The 14722-nt window shown below is 35.5% G+C and overlaps 1 protein-coding gene across 1 annotated transcript in view; it reads left to right on the top strand.

Moving 5' to 3' along the window:
* ADAM7 (ADAM metallopeptidase domain 7) overlaps positions 1–14722 on the top strand; it is a 51133-nt gene that overhangs the window by 9552 nt on the left and 26859 nt on the right. The window contains exons 4-8 of the mRNA XM_016430235.2: positions 59–137; positions 6043–6119; positions 7355–7541; positions 8090–8152; positions 14301–14372. Of these exons, the coding sequence (XP_016285721.2) occupies positions 59–137; positions 6043–6119; positions 7355–7541; positions 8090–8152; positions 14301–14372 (478 nt within the window). The remainder of the gene's footprint in view (positions 1–58; positions 138–6042; positions 6120–7354; positions 7542–8089; positions 8153–14300; positions 14373–14722) is intronic.

Raw genomic sequence — 14722 nt, forward strand, 5'->3', positions numbered from 1 at the left:
GAAGTCTTTCTTGTTGATGTTATGAAAATGAGTAATTGTCTTTTTGTTCTCTTTCCAGGGACCTTGTATCCCCAAACTACAGTGAAACACACTATTCCCAAGGAGGGGAGGAGATTACCACAAATCCTAAACTCATGGTAGGAGACATAGAGTGGTATAAAATATCACCTCTGGTATTTACCGGCTTTGTAACTCTGGTGATGTCAAGAATGAAATTGCAAAAAGGTAGACGGACGCACATTTACTTTGAGCAATATAATAGTTTATTTACAGGACGCAAACCTATATTTTCTTTTCTTCTTTAAAAAATTTACAATAGTTTTCCATGGTTACATGACTCATGATTCCCTTTTCACCTGCTCTTTCCTTCCCCCTGCCAAAGCCACTGGGTTATCCATGTATCATTGTTCAAAACTTATTTCCATGTTATTCATATTTACAGTAGAGTGATATTTTAACACCAAAAACCTAATCATACCCATATTGAACTACATGATTGATCATGTGTTTTTCTTCTGCATTTCTGTACACACAGTTCTTTCTCTGCATTGTTTAGTGTTTTTCTCTTAAGTTCCTCTGGATAGTCCTGGGTCATTGCATTGTGGCTTGTAGAGAAGTCTATTGCATTCAATTGTGCCATAATGTATCAGTCTCTGTGTACAATCTGTGTACTGTGTATCAGTATCAGTGTACAATGCTCTACTGGTTCTGCTTCTTTCACTAGCATCAGTTCCTGGAGATTATTCCAGTTCACATGGAATCCCTCCACTTTATTATTCCTTTCAGCACAATAATATTCCATCACCATCATATACCACAATTTGTTCAACCATTCCCCAATCAATGGACACATCATCATTTTCCAGGTTTTGCCACCACAAAGAAAGGAGCTATAAATATTTTTGTACAAGTCTTTTTCCTTATAATCTCTTTGGGGTACAAACCTGACAGCAGTATGGCAGAATCAAAGGGCAGACAGTCTTTTAAAGCCCTTTGTGCATAGTTCCAAATTGGCCTCCAGAATGGTTGGACCAATGTAGCATTTAAAAGAGTGAGAGCCATAAACTGTGATAGTTAAAATAGACGAGGTTGTAAAACTGTAGTGATTAAAATAGTGGAAGGTATAAATTGTAATCGATAAAAGAGTGGGTGAGTAAATTTTGACCACAGGAAATATGCTTTCACTACAGTGTTTTGTTTTTAAATCAAATATAAGGTGGTCACCAGGGAATTATTCCAAATTATTCAAATATACCCAAGATAGCTGGGTTTTATAGAGATTTTAATTAATACAAATGAGGAATTAAAGAAAAGGAGAGAAAGAGTAAGAAAGGAATAAGTATGAAGGGCCTTAAGCCAACATGGCCTAGACCTGAGTCTTAAGAGAGAGTTCAGTCAGTCCTTAATTACTCACCACAAGATCTGTCCAAGCAAGGATTCTAGTGACACCAGGCCAGCATCATCTCAGTTGCCTCCACCAGCTCAATCCTCAATCTGAAATGTTCCTGAGAGAGTCTCGAGAGAGACCCTTCAAGGCAGCCTTTCCCAGCTGACTGTCTCAGTGAGAGCTTTTCATCTCCCTTTAAAGGGCATTTTCTCCTTTGTCACCTCCCCTAAATTCTTATATCTACCAATCACAGCAGATGTTTTCCAAAGGACAGCCCATTCTGAATTCACACCTGAGTAGACTAATCCTTTTGGTAATCCACACCTGAGTAGGTTAGAATCTCTGAGTAAGTTTCTCACCTCTTTGTCCCATGTAAGTTTGCCTGACCTTTATAGGTACTTAGCACCCCTTTGTATTAGTTCTAAAAATAGGCATGGCTTAAGTATGGGTGTAAGTACTTTTCATTGTTCACCAAGAAGTTTTCCCCCCTAAAGCAGGCTTAAGTACTGATGGAGTAGAGGTCTCACATTTCTGATCTAAGTAGAGTTCTCACATTTTAGATCTAAGTAGCTTCACTGTTTAAAATGGGGAATAGTCCCAATGGGGATTTTTTTAACATTCACAAGTCTGAGAAACTTCAAGATTCACACCAATTTACAATTCTACCATCAATGCCTTAATGTCCCAATTTTGTCACATCCTCTCTAACATTCATCACTTTTCTTTCCTGCTATATTGGCCAGTTGGCTAGGTGTAAAGTGGTACTGTTTTTTTTTTCTTTTTAAAAAACCTTTACCTTCCATCTTGGAGTCAATACTGTGTATTGGCTCCAAGGCAGAAGAGTAGTAAGGGCTAGGCAATGGGGGTCAAGTGACTTGCCTAGGGTCACAGCTGGGAAGTGGTTGAGGCCAGATTTGAACCTAGGACCTCCTGTCTCTAGGCCTGGTTTTCAATCCACTGAGCTACCCACCTGCCCCTGGTACTGTTTTTTTGTTTTAATTTTCATTTCTCTAATCAGGAGAGATTTAGAACACTTTTTCATGTGCTTATTGAATTTTCATTTTATCATGTGAAAACTGCCTCTTCATGTCCTTTGACCATTTGTTGATTGGAGAATGCCTTGATTTTTTTTTTTTGTAAATTTTTGTAAATTTGACTTAGTTCCTTATATATTTGGGAAATTAAGCTTTTGTCAGAGAGTTTTGTTATAAAAGTGTTCTCCCAGTTTGTTGTTTTCCTTCTAATTTTGGTTGCATTAGTTTTGTTTGTAAAAAAAAAACTTTTAAATTTGATATAATCAAAGTCATTCATTTTATGTTTTGCAATATTCTATTCTCTATCTCTTGTTTGGTCTTGAAATGATTTCACTCTTTATATTTGTCATTTACCAATTTTGAATTTATCTTGGTATAGTGTATGAGATGTTTATCTAAACCTAATTTTTTCCATAATATTTTCCAACTTTTCTAGCAGTATTTTGTCAAATAGTAAGTTCTAGGGCACAAACCCTTTGATCAAGCATGGATGCCTCAGTTTTAAGTCAAAGAGAAAGAACTTTAAATGCATCTCTTTTTTGATAGCACTGAACAAAGAACAGGACAGGGTGGGTGATGAAAGAATACAATTTGTTATAAAATTGGCATAATTATGGAGGTGAGTAAAATATAATTGGCTACTTTAAAGGAAGGTATTTATACCCATACATGGGACCAAGACCACTAGGCTCTGTCTTATATGAATGCTTTATGGATTTTTGGAACCCTGATGCATCCTGAGACCTGTGGACCACAGTTAGTGAATGTAGTGCTTAGGAATGAGATAAGACAACTCTAAATGGGCAAGGCTAAAAGAGTTCAACCAGATCTGCTTCTACAATCTTAAGGATAGCAAATAAATGTTATGGAGTTTTTCAGGAGATGAAATTATGGAGGATGACAAGTTTCCTTGGTGCAAGGTGATGTGCAGGTGGTGCTGAGAAAACAATTGCCTTAGAAATAAAGTGTTTTATGAGAGTATTGAACTTCTAAACTTAACTCAGAGGTTTTATTTAATTAAAACTGATCAATAGGAAGAATAAACTTTGACATCAAAATATGAGAGAAGAAGACTGAACTTTTGAACTCAAGAACTTCTTCACTCAGGGACAAAGACAATGCTTGGGATTTTATATATAATGCAGAATAACATTACAGTAGAGAATCAATTATAAAGTAGATTTAAATATAAAATATAGAATCAATATTTGGTTTTCTCAGGCAATAAAATTATTCTAACAAAAATTTAATTCTGCATCTGAAAAGGTCATTCATAAGAATTTCATTGCCCATTTTATTTAATCAACAAGAATTTATTAACTGCCTAATTGGTGCTACTGTGTTAAATGTCTAGGATGAAGAGAAAAAGGCCCTTTGCCCTGAAGGATCTTCTATTCTATTGAATTTTTATGTGACAAGGTCTTTTAATATTCAAAGTTTTAACAAATATGCAGTTAATTATCAGAGAAACATGATTGTTTGCTAATACTTGGGTAGTCAGTAGAGACTTTAATTTAAATCATCAGTTCTCAATCCCACCTTAAGGATCTTTTCTCCAATCAATCTCCCCACCCTATACAACCACCCTAAAAGACTAAATGATTATTACTTACTGATATAAAGGCCTCTCAGGTCCTCAGGCTCTCATCTTTAAAAAGAGGTTTTTGGAGTGTATATCTCCAGGAAGTCAGCCCTACTTTGGGGAAAAAACAAAACAAAACACTGATACTGGAGTCATTGGACTTGGATTCAACCTCTCTGCTTCTTATGCTTATTAACATGACCTTAATCAAGTTACTTAATATTTATGGGCCTTAGTTTCCTCATGTATACTCTGATGTCCCTTAGACTGTTCTGGATCTGTGATCTTGTGATCTGAGTTATAACATCATCTCTGACCTTTATTCCTTGTGTGACCTTAAGCAAGTAATTTGATTTTATTGCATCACAGTTTCCTCATCTGTAAAATAGAGAGCTTGAACAATATGGCTTTTAAAAGTCTTCAACATTGGAATTTAGGATCTAATGAAATTTTAATCACAAACGGAAAGCTAATTAAGAATATGTCTGTTTTATACAACATGTAAAAGCAGAATTATTACTATCATTGTTAGATGATAGTAGAGTTGAGATGAAATGTGGCCAAGAAAAATTTCATAGAGGTGAGACTTGAGATGAATCTTGAAAGAACTTTGGACCTGAAATGCATGAATTGCTTTGGGCTAAGTGTGGAGGAGCTGAGAAATTATGTTACTGCAGTTTTCATATATATGGGTTGTTCCATGATACAGTCAGCTTGATTCTGAAAATAAGATTTTTAGAAGCAGTATAATCTCTGCTTGTTCAACTATCTGTTTATTTGTTACTTTTGTAGCCAGGCTACAGATTAAACTACATTTAGAAAATTCACAATCCAATGACTGAGAGATGATTTTACATGTCATAAAGATAATCAAAAGTCTCAGGGTCAGGAGAATCTCTTCACAAATAAATAGCTAAATCATATAGGGAAGTTTAAATTCCCCCTTTGTTTCTTACCTGAGAAATGTAAAAAATAAGATCAAGAACAGAAATAAGAACCTTGTTCCCTTAATATTACCATTTTATGAATCAGGTTTTAGCCAATTGAGGTTAATATTAACAGGAAACAGGCTGTAGTTAGCCAATATGTTCCAGAAGGAATAGCATAATAAAAGTGAATAAAAGAAAATCAAGAGAAGTCCCATCACAGGAGAATGGGGCTAAATGTTGAATTGACTCCATACATTCCTCAGCTGGGACTCCATTCCTGTGCTTCACAGTGGCTCCTCCTGATTTCTAAAAGCTCATCACATCATAGCTAACTTAAATGGCCTCAATGTGAAATCTGCCAGAATTAAGCTCAAAGAGACAAAGAGCAGAAGCCCTTATTCCTAGGCCATATATTAGCCTCATAAAGGAAGACCCCCACGTCTCTCCCCTTATAGCATTATCTTTCTTCCCTCACCATAAACCACTTGGCCAGGAAATAGTCAAATTGATAAAAGTGAGGCCCAGGGAAACTATTGCCAATATAAGAGCTTTTATTTTGTCACATGGTTAGTGAAGTGGAACTAAAGACAAATTATCAGTTCCTACTTCCAAAAAACCACTTGGCAATTATACAGCCTGTGTTTATTTATAAACACTGGGTTCCTTGGGCAGTCCTTCATCATTTCTACACACAGGCACATCCATACAAAAACACATAGACAATATATTCTTTTAGGTAAATATATATGGTTATATGACTAGATTGATATACAGGCATAACATATTGTGTATGTATGTGTATATGCACACATTCATGCATATTTTTATGTATTTGGGGCAGCTACCTGATATAGATCCTTGGATTTAGAAGATGAGAGTTCAAATCCTGCCTAAGATACCTTACTAGATGCCTGACTGGTGGGTTCATTTAAGTTTTCTCAGCCTCAGTTTTCTTATCTACAAAAGGGGAGTTGTTCAGAGGAACAAATGTTATAGCATGTTAAATACTTTTAAAGTTCTTAAATAAACCTCATAGCTCTTACATAACTGATGATCATTATTGTTATAATATTTTTGCACACAGACGTATCTCTCTTCCATCTCCTATAGGATCATTGTTATTACCAAGGACATATCCTTCATGAAAAGGACTCTGCTGCTAGCATCAGTACCTGTGATGGCTTGAGGTAAGCACCAGATCATCAATACTCCCTTAACATAAATGACAACGAATAGTAGATCTAGTTGACTTCTGATGAGTCTGATTATGCTCAGTATCCAATTAGAATAAACTAGCTTGAATTATAGAAGTTGTATAGTTTTGACCTATTTTTGTGATTCTGGGGAAAATATAGATATTCCAGGGAAATAAAATTGACATGTCACTCCTTGGCACCACAGTTCCCCTGTACGAATGATTCCTGGTCTTCCTTCATGCCCCAATCTGTGAAAAGGGAAAAGTTGATGCTATACAAAAATGAGCACAGCTTGGCTTTGTAAAATTTGAAAAAAAAACTCAAGGAAATCAAAAGTTGTGCAGCAAGAGATCAAAGATTGTCATAAATAGAAGGGATATGAAAGTTTTATAAACAAGCCTAGATGCAGAAAAGGGAAGTGACTCACCTAAGGAACCATGAATAGAGATTTAGCTGAGAGTTGTACCCAATTCTTCTGACTCCCTTCTGATGCAGTGTTCTTTCCATTATACCATATTACTTCATGACTCTTTATTAAAAGACATGAATTTAAACATCAGATGTCTTTGATTTTGGGAAAAGAAAAAATGTCATAGAGGGCCAAAATTTACACGTGGTTTGTCTTATCATATAGAACCTAGGAATCAGAGGTTACTAAAGAGATTTCAAGAGGAAAGATGCTAAAAACAATGACAAGAGAAGACTATGATATGATGGAAAGACTATTAGACAATGACCTCTTTGACCTTTGGCAAGTTATTTACCCAATCTGAGCCTCAATTTCTTCATCTGTAAAAGGATAGGGTTAGATTACATGATCTGCCAAATTCTTTCTAACTCTAGATATATGCTCCAATGAACAACAGGAAATTAGGGCCAGACATATTGGGTTTCCTTTTCCCCTGTGGTCACTCTAGCCCGTACCTAGAGAAAATACAGGATTAGTGATGGAAGTCAGGCCTTTGTCTATGTGGCATCAAAAAAAAAAAACTGACTTTTAGCATCCTGGCCTGGCTGGGAGGTATGATGTCATAGGAAGGGCATGTTTCCTACTCACATCCTTCTCATCCACCAATTGAACATTTTCTTCTCATGTTTTTACATATCTGTCCCTTTGAGCTAAAGCAGTCAAAGCTCTAGGAAAAGTATATGGTTGCCTGTCAACAATCCCTGAGCAAATAAATGGTGTAGTGTCTGGAAATAGTTTGCATTCTCATGCCCCACAGGGGATACTTCAGGCAACATGACCAAAGGTATCTCATCGAACCTCTAGAACATACTGATCAGGGAGAGCATGCCATCTTCAAATATGATCACAAGGCCCAAGACAGAACCAATGGGAGTTGTGTGGTATATAACTTTTCTAAAACAGAGGCCATCACTCAGGCTTCCAGGTCTGGACTCAGTTTAGAAGTGAGTAAGCTTTTTTATTTTTTAAATTTGTTTGTTTTGTAAAAAAAATGATTATCTTGACTTTCATAGTGGAAAAAATTGAATTTTATAATTCCATCCTTAAAAGAGTGGGTGAAGGGGATGAAGAAAGAGAGAGAGACAGAGAGAGAGAGACAAAGAGAGAGAGAGAGAGAGAGAGAGACAGAGAGAGAGACAGAGAGACAGAGAGACAGAGAGACAGAGACAGAGAGACAGAGAGGGAGGAAGGGAGGGAGGGAGAAAGAGAGGGAGGGAGGGAGAGAGAGAGAGAAGGAGAAAGACAAAGACAGAGAGAGATAGAGAGACAGAGAGAGATAGAAGAGAGGGAGAGGGAGAGTCAATAAAGAAAGTTACATTTATTTGTACTGGTACTATTACTCTGTTTCTTTAGCCATACCTCTTTCAGCTCCCTTTACTTTGTCTATAAAGTATTAATTAACAGATCACTCCATAATATAATGGTGTTATTTCTACGAGAGTTATGGACAAGAAGGAACATATTAACAATTTCCTTTAAATCTACCCTGAAGATGCAGATATACCTAAAAGAAAAGAAGTACATTGAACTCTTCATTGTTGCTGATCATGCTTTGGTAAGTTTTGCAAGGAATGGCCTACTGGCCACAACTCAATTATGCTTTTGCTTTTCTTGGAGATCATGCAGGATCTTGGAATGGGTTATCTTAGAGCTTTGACCAAAAGACTCCAATCTGAACCCCACTGAGTAGGTTTCTTTCTTAGGGTGCTTATTCTATTTTTCAGGATTTCTAGTTGAAACAGTATTAAAAATAACAACTTGAATTTGTGGAGAATTGAAAGTTTTACATTTTTATTACATATACTAATAGCATTGGTGACCTTTGGGGAAATAATTTCATCACTAATGAAGATAGAATTTCAGTTGCAAATGGCTGAGAAGTATGTAGGAGGTAAGAAAATGGAAGCTACAAATGTAGATGGTTCTCTGCTTTCCTTCTCCTTGGATTTTGTTATGAAAAGGAAGAGGGATCTATAATAATAGCTTGAAAGGATGGAAGAAACAGAATTCTTCTTGCATAATGTGGTATACATTGACAGAAGAGATAACCAAATTAGGATTTTGCATGTTTGTTTTTTTTCCTTTGGTAAATTGAAAAGGAGATATGGAATATTTCCAGAAATGTTTGTGTTGTGTTCTCTTTGGAGAACAAGAATTTTTTCTTCTTTAAGTAGAGAAATTAGCTTTGGCAAAGAGTGAGTTTTCCTGAGAGAACTTGAGGTATAAATATAGGGAGAAGAGGCAGTTAATGGTGATAGCTACTACCTATGAACTTAGGTCTTCTGTTAATCAGTAGAGAAGAAGGCATGAAGTAGGTAGGTGGAGGATATAAGATAAGGTCTAAATGAATATTTTGGTCTATGCATATTATGAATCCCTTAATTTTTAGATATGTTTTCTTCATCTGTTAACTCTCTTAAATCTAACAAACAATAATCTGTGATATTGGTACTGCATATATATTAAAATTTCCATTTTATAGATGTGGAAACTGAGTTTTAGAGAGATTAAATGATTGCCCACAGAAGCGTGGAAGTGTCAGGCAGGATTCAAATCCAGTTCTTTCTCATTCCAAGGTCCATATTGCTGTGGTAGGTTTGCATTCCTTTGGGAACTACCTATTTGTAACCTCTGATTCTAGTCTGGGTATTCTTGTTACTGTTTTAAGCAGCTAGGTAGCACAGTAAATAGAGGACTGGATCTGGAGTTGGTAAGATATGAGTTCAATACTCATACCTCAGATATTTAATAGCTGTGTGACCCTGGACAAATCACTTAACCATGTTCTCCTCTGTTTACTCATATTAAGAGTTGGAGAATATATACATATATATATATATATACATACACAGTCTTTTATGGATGGAATTATAAAACTCAATTTTTTCTGCTATGAAAGTCAAGATAATTATATACACACATATATTTGTGTTTGTGCATTTGGTTTTACTTATAGAAATCTGACTATATTAATTTTATGTCACCCAACCACAACCTTCCCATTGAATTTTTTTGCAACCCTTACCTTCTGTCTCAGAATCAGTACTAAGTATTGACTCTAAAACAGAAGAGCAGGCAAGGGCTAGGCAATTGGCATTAAGTGACTTATCCAGGGTCATATAGCTAGTGAATATTTGTGGCCAGATTTGAATCCAGGTTTTTCTGACTGCCAGCCTCTTCCCTTTGAATTTTTTTAGTATATTTAATTTTATTCCCTGACAATCTATAGTAATAGTAATGATATGATTATTAATTTCTCACTAACAATCTTACCATCACATTAAGTAGATCATCTCCACTCAACTTCATAAAATATTAATCATTTAATGAAATGGAGAAACCTTTCCCAACAGTAATTACTTTTGCTTACACATTATTAAATAAACATTAAAACCACTTTGATACAAGCAATTTACAAATGAATGAAAGTTCTAATAACATGAAGACACCTATAGTTACCTACAATACTTTTGCTATGGTCGTTGTCATCACCAAAGTTCTCTCAAACCTTTGTTATAAGAGTAGATAATTATTTTTCACTTCTCTGGAAACTTTTACTTCTTTCAATTCACTCCAGATACTAATTCTTTTAAGTATTCTCTTGATGTTCCTCCTTAAGATCAATCTTCTCTTTGTATTATCTTCAATAGTCCCCAAAAATAGTCTTTCAGCTTATCTCAAGTTCTTTTTAGACTCCCCTTATACATTATTCTTCCCAAGATTTTCTCATAAAATAAAACTTGACAATCCCCATAAGTAAGGAGGCCATCCTGACTTTCTTTCTCTCTAAATGTCACCCTCATAGATAACAATCCAAACCCAAACCTTCTAATTGATTCCATAGGGATAAGTTCTTCACAACCAGTCATTTTCTGAATTCATCTTGTCAATTACCCATTAGATGCCTTTCCTTGACATTCCACTTCCTTTCTCTTTGATTCTTAAAGCTATAGCCCTAATACATATAGATTCTGAAATAAGCATTCAAACCAGCCTTTCTACATCAGCACATTCCTTTCTTACTTGTGGTATCTCTTCCTTTTCTCTCAAAATCTTCTATGTGTATGTTTAATACATGTGGGACTTTATATACACATATGCATACACATGCAATCTATGCCATCTAGATGTGTATAGATAGATAGTATATAGATTTTTACATGATTTATGAGATGAGAGGGAGTGTAACAAATAGAGGATCCTCTAACAGTCTTGGAGTCAGAAAGAACTGGGGTTAAGTTCTACCTTGGATAAAAGCTCATTATGTGACCTTGGGAAAGTCACTTAACTTTTCAGGGAGCCAAAGAACTCTCTAAAGCTCTAAGTTACATATAAGATGATTGTATGCATTTTGTGAGATAGCATGGAACATCACAACAGAGAGTTCTCTGCACTATTATGAAATAAGAAATTGATTCTATTTTTTCTTATTTTGCTGCTATCAAATTTTCTGAACCATTAAAAATTGTCAGCTAATATACATGTATTAAGCACCCACTATGTGCCAGGCAGTCTACATGCTGGGGATACAGAGGAAAAAATGCATTCTCTTCTCTTAAGGAAATTCACTCTCTTCTCTTTTGCTTTTGTAATACTGTATATATGATCCATGAATCTTTTTATGCATTTGGTCCTAATTCTCAGTTATCTAATCTGTTCTCGTCATCTAATTATTTTTTTATCCATTACCAGATAGATAGCTTTTCATAATTATTGGGAGACTTAAATGACTTGGAGAATAATGTTTGCAATTAAAGATCACATTATAGAAACAATAACAACTTTTATAAAAAATGATGATGATGGAAATGTGCCACATCAAAATGTGTGGTTTGCAGATGAGACAGCATGGTGCAATGGGATGCATGCTCCATTTGTCTTTTGAGATTCTGAGGCTAAAACTCAGCTGTGCCTGATTCTACTTTTGAGAACTTTAAGATGGGCAGGTCAGATCAGGTGATATCTAAGGTATCTTCCAATCAATTAATGAACATATATGTCTACTATGTGTCAGACCCTGTGCTAAGAACTGGAATAAAAAAAGAGAGAGAAAAAATACAGTTCCTGACATTAAAGAGCTTCCAATCGAATCTTCCACCTTTCCATCTGTGATCTATATCAGACCTGTGTTTTTTTTTTCTTTTCCATCAGAGCTGTGTTTTCATTATATTGGTGAGTCATTCCAGAAGAAAACTACTTCATGGAAATTCAATGAAGAAAGGGGCATACAGTATTTCCAGAAATATTTTGGATGTAAAAAGAAAAAAAAACAGTCTGACAGTTGCCTAGGTTACTGAGTTTAGGTGGTTTGACCAAGGTCATAGAGCTAGTATCTTTCTGAAGTTAGACTTGAACACAGATCTTCTTGACCCTCAGGCTGGATCTATATCCACACAGTGTGACACTGCTTCTTGTGATCAACATACAGAGGTAATGGCAGATCCATAAACACACATTAATAAGAGAGAAAAAAGGAAAAGAAAATGGAGTAAATAGTTAAAATTAAATTTGAGGTAAATAAATTTTAAAAATCAAAGTAAACATGAGATGAAGGAAATGAAGGAAAAATTAGGGGGAAATGGGAAGGTGACATATTGTATCATATTTCCAAAGAGTTATTAATTGGGTCCATAATCTCATTTGTCTCATTAGAGGAAACTAGTCTATAGTGGATAGAGTACTAGTCCTTGAATCAGTAAGACCCGAGTTCATATATAGCCTCAAATGTGTGACTCCGGGCAAGTCATTTAACCTCTGTCTGCCTCAATTATCTCAACTGCAAAATGAGTTTAATAATAGAACTTACCTCACATGTTTATTAGGAAGATAAAATGAAGTAATATTTATAAAACATTTAACCAGTGCCTGGCACCTAAGAGATAATTAATAATTTTTTTCCTTTCGCTTTGTTTACCCATTTTATCCTATATGTTAGTAGAGGACAGTAAGCATTCCCATTTAATAGTTGTTGGAATAGAGATTTAAAGAGGTTTTGGTTTGGTAGGTCTGGATTATAGCAATTAAAAAAAATGTTTCCTGACACTCTTATTGAGAAGATAGAGAGAAATTGATTATTATATGTAATATAAATTATAATACAATAACAAAATTCAAGAGATTAAAAGCTAATATATGAGTGTATTCAAATTGTGGTTTATTCAAACTGTGGTTTAAATAACTTAAAATCCATTCCATAGGGGAAGCTAGGTGACTCTAGGCTGGAGACAGGAGGATCTGGGTTCAAATATGGCCTTAGATATTGTCTAGCTCTTGCCACTCTTCTGCCTTGGGACCAATATTTAGTATCAATTCTAAGACAAGGTAAAGGGTTTAAAAAAGGAATAAAATCAGTACTGAAGAAGGATTTTTATTCAGAAATTCACTGGACTATATAATGTTTGAGGAAACTGTGTTGACTCTTAATTTCTGACTTGAGGGTCAAACTTTTTCAGGAATTGACTAAAATTACTATTAGATGAGAAAAAAAGACTTTTTTCTTCCATTATTCCTATTGATTTTTTTTCCTAGGTATAGACATGAAAGGATTGTTACTTTAATTAATGGAGTGAATGCCCACATTGATAAGAATTGTGATAATTAAAATGTTTTGGGAGCAAGGGAAATATAAAACAATTATGACCGCTGAAATATGTTTTCTACTGTGTCTTGGTTTTATATAAATATAAGATGGTCACCAGGGAATATATTCCCAATTTATGAATATGCCCAAGCCAACTGGGTTTTATAGAGAAATTTAATTTATAATACACTGATTAATCAATAGAAAAAGAGAGAAAGGAAGAAAGGAATAAGAATGAATAAATCAGTCAGTTGGTTTTATCACTCACCCAAGATCTCTCTAGGTAAGGCTTCTCATGCCAACCTCAGGCACAACCTTCAAGAGAGCCTCCTTTCAAGAAATGTTCCAGAGAATTCTCCTCCTGACTCCTCCTGAGTTCTCCTTCCACAGCCTCCTTCAAGACCTCTCCAGGAGCTCTCCCTCCAGGACCTCTCTCCTCTCAGACTCCTTCAGAGCAAAACCTCTCAGAGCAAAAAACTCTCCTCCCCCTGTCCTCAGACCCCGCTATCTTTAAGGAAATCATCTAAGTTCCCTCCCCTCAGTTCTCACATCTACCAATCACTGTCGATGTCTCCCCTGTGCCAATGGTGGCTCTAGTTTAACCCAAGACTGCCCAGAGGTCTGTGACTTTGCACATGTATGTTGAAGGTCATATTCTCAAATAATTAAATCTTGATCTTTGCTGCAGCCCTTCCTAAATCCTGTTACTCTAAGTAGGGTGGAGATTGTATTTTCAAGACCTGGTTCTGTCATTCCAAGTATCTCTATTGTATCAATTCTAAAATCAATCATGACTCAAAGAACGTCCTGTTCTATGCTTAAGCATAGGTCAAAACCCTTTCCATTGTTTAGCAAAAGGTTTCTGTCCTAAAGTAGTCTTAAGTAGGGAGGAGAAGGATCCTCCCATGCCAAGGGGTTTCACATTCCAATAGAGTTCTTACTATCAGTAGGAAATTTTTTCCAAGTATGAAATTTCCCAATGGGGAAATTTCCAACATTCATAAGTCTAAGAAATTTTAAGGTTTACAGAATCCCCAGCCATTGGTACATTAGGACATCTCAAAGTGTCCAGGGCCTTTCTCTTTGTGTCTTAACTGAGACTTTCCCAAATTTGCATTTCTAGTATCGCAGACACAACCATCTACAGAAATGGCTGCGCACCCGGATTTTTGGCATGGTCAATTTTGTCAACATGGTAAGTAAGATCCATTAAATTCTGCCTGACGTTCAAGTACCACTGGAGAGAGCTTTTTCAGGATAGGTTCTTTGTTTTCTGGAATGGTATAGAGGAAGTAGCATGGACCACATCCCTCAAGACAAATTCTACTTGTTATTTTTGTTCGTTCCTTTTAGATCCTGTTATAATTGCCTCAGGCAACTTTCTAGGACCAGATGAGTAAAAGATTAGCATTAATCTTTTATAGCATTATATAGGAATTAGCGTTATAGCTAATAGCTTTACATAGGTATTAATAAAGCATTATTAGCATTAATAAAGGAATTTAGCATTATATAGCTAATAGCTATTATAGCTATTATAGCATT

The sequence above is a fragment of the Monodelphis domestica genome, chromosome 1, assembly GCF_027887165.1.
Source record: "Monodelphis domestica isolate mMonDom1 chromosome 1, mMonDom1.pri, whole genome shotgun sequence".
Taxonomy (NCBI): Eukaryota; Metazoa; Chordata; class Mammalia; order Didelphimorphia; family Didelphidae; genus Monodelphis; species Monodelphis domestica.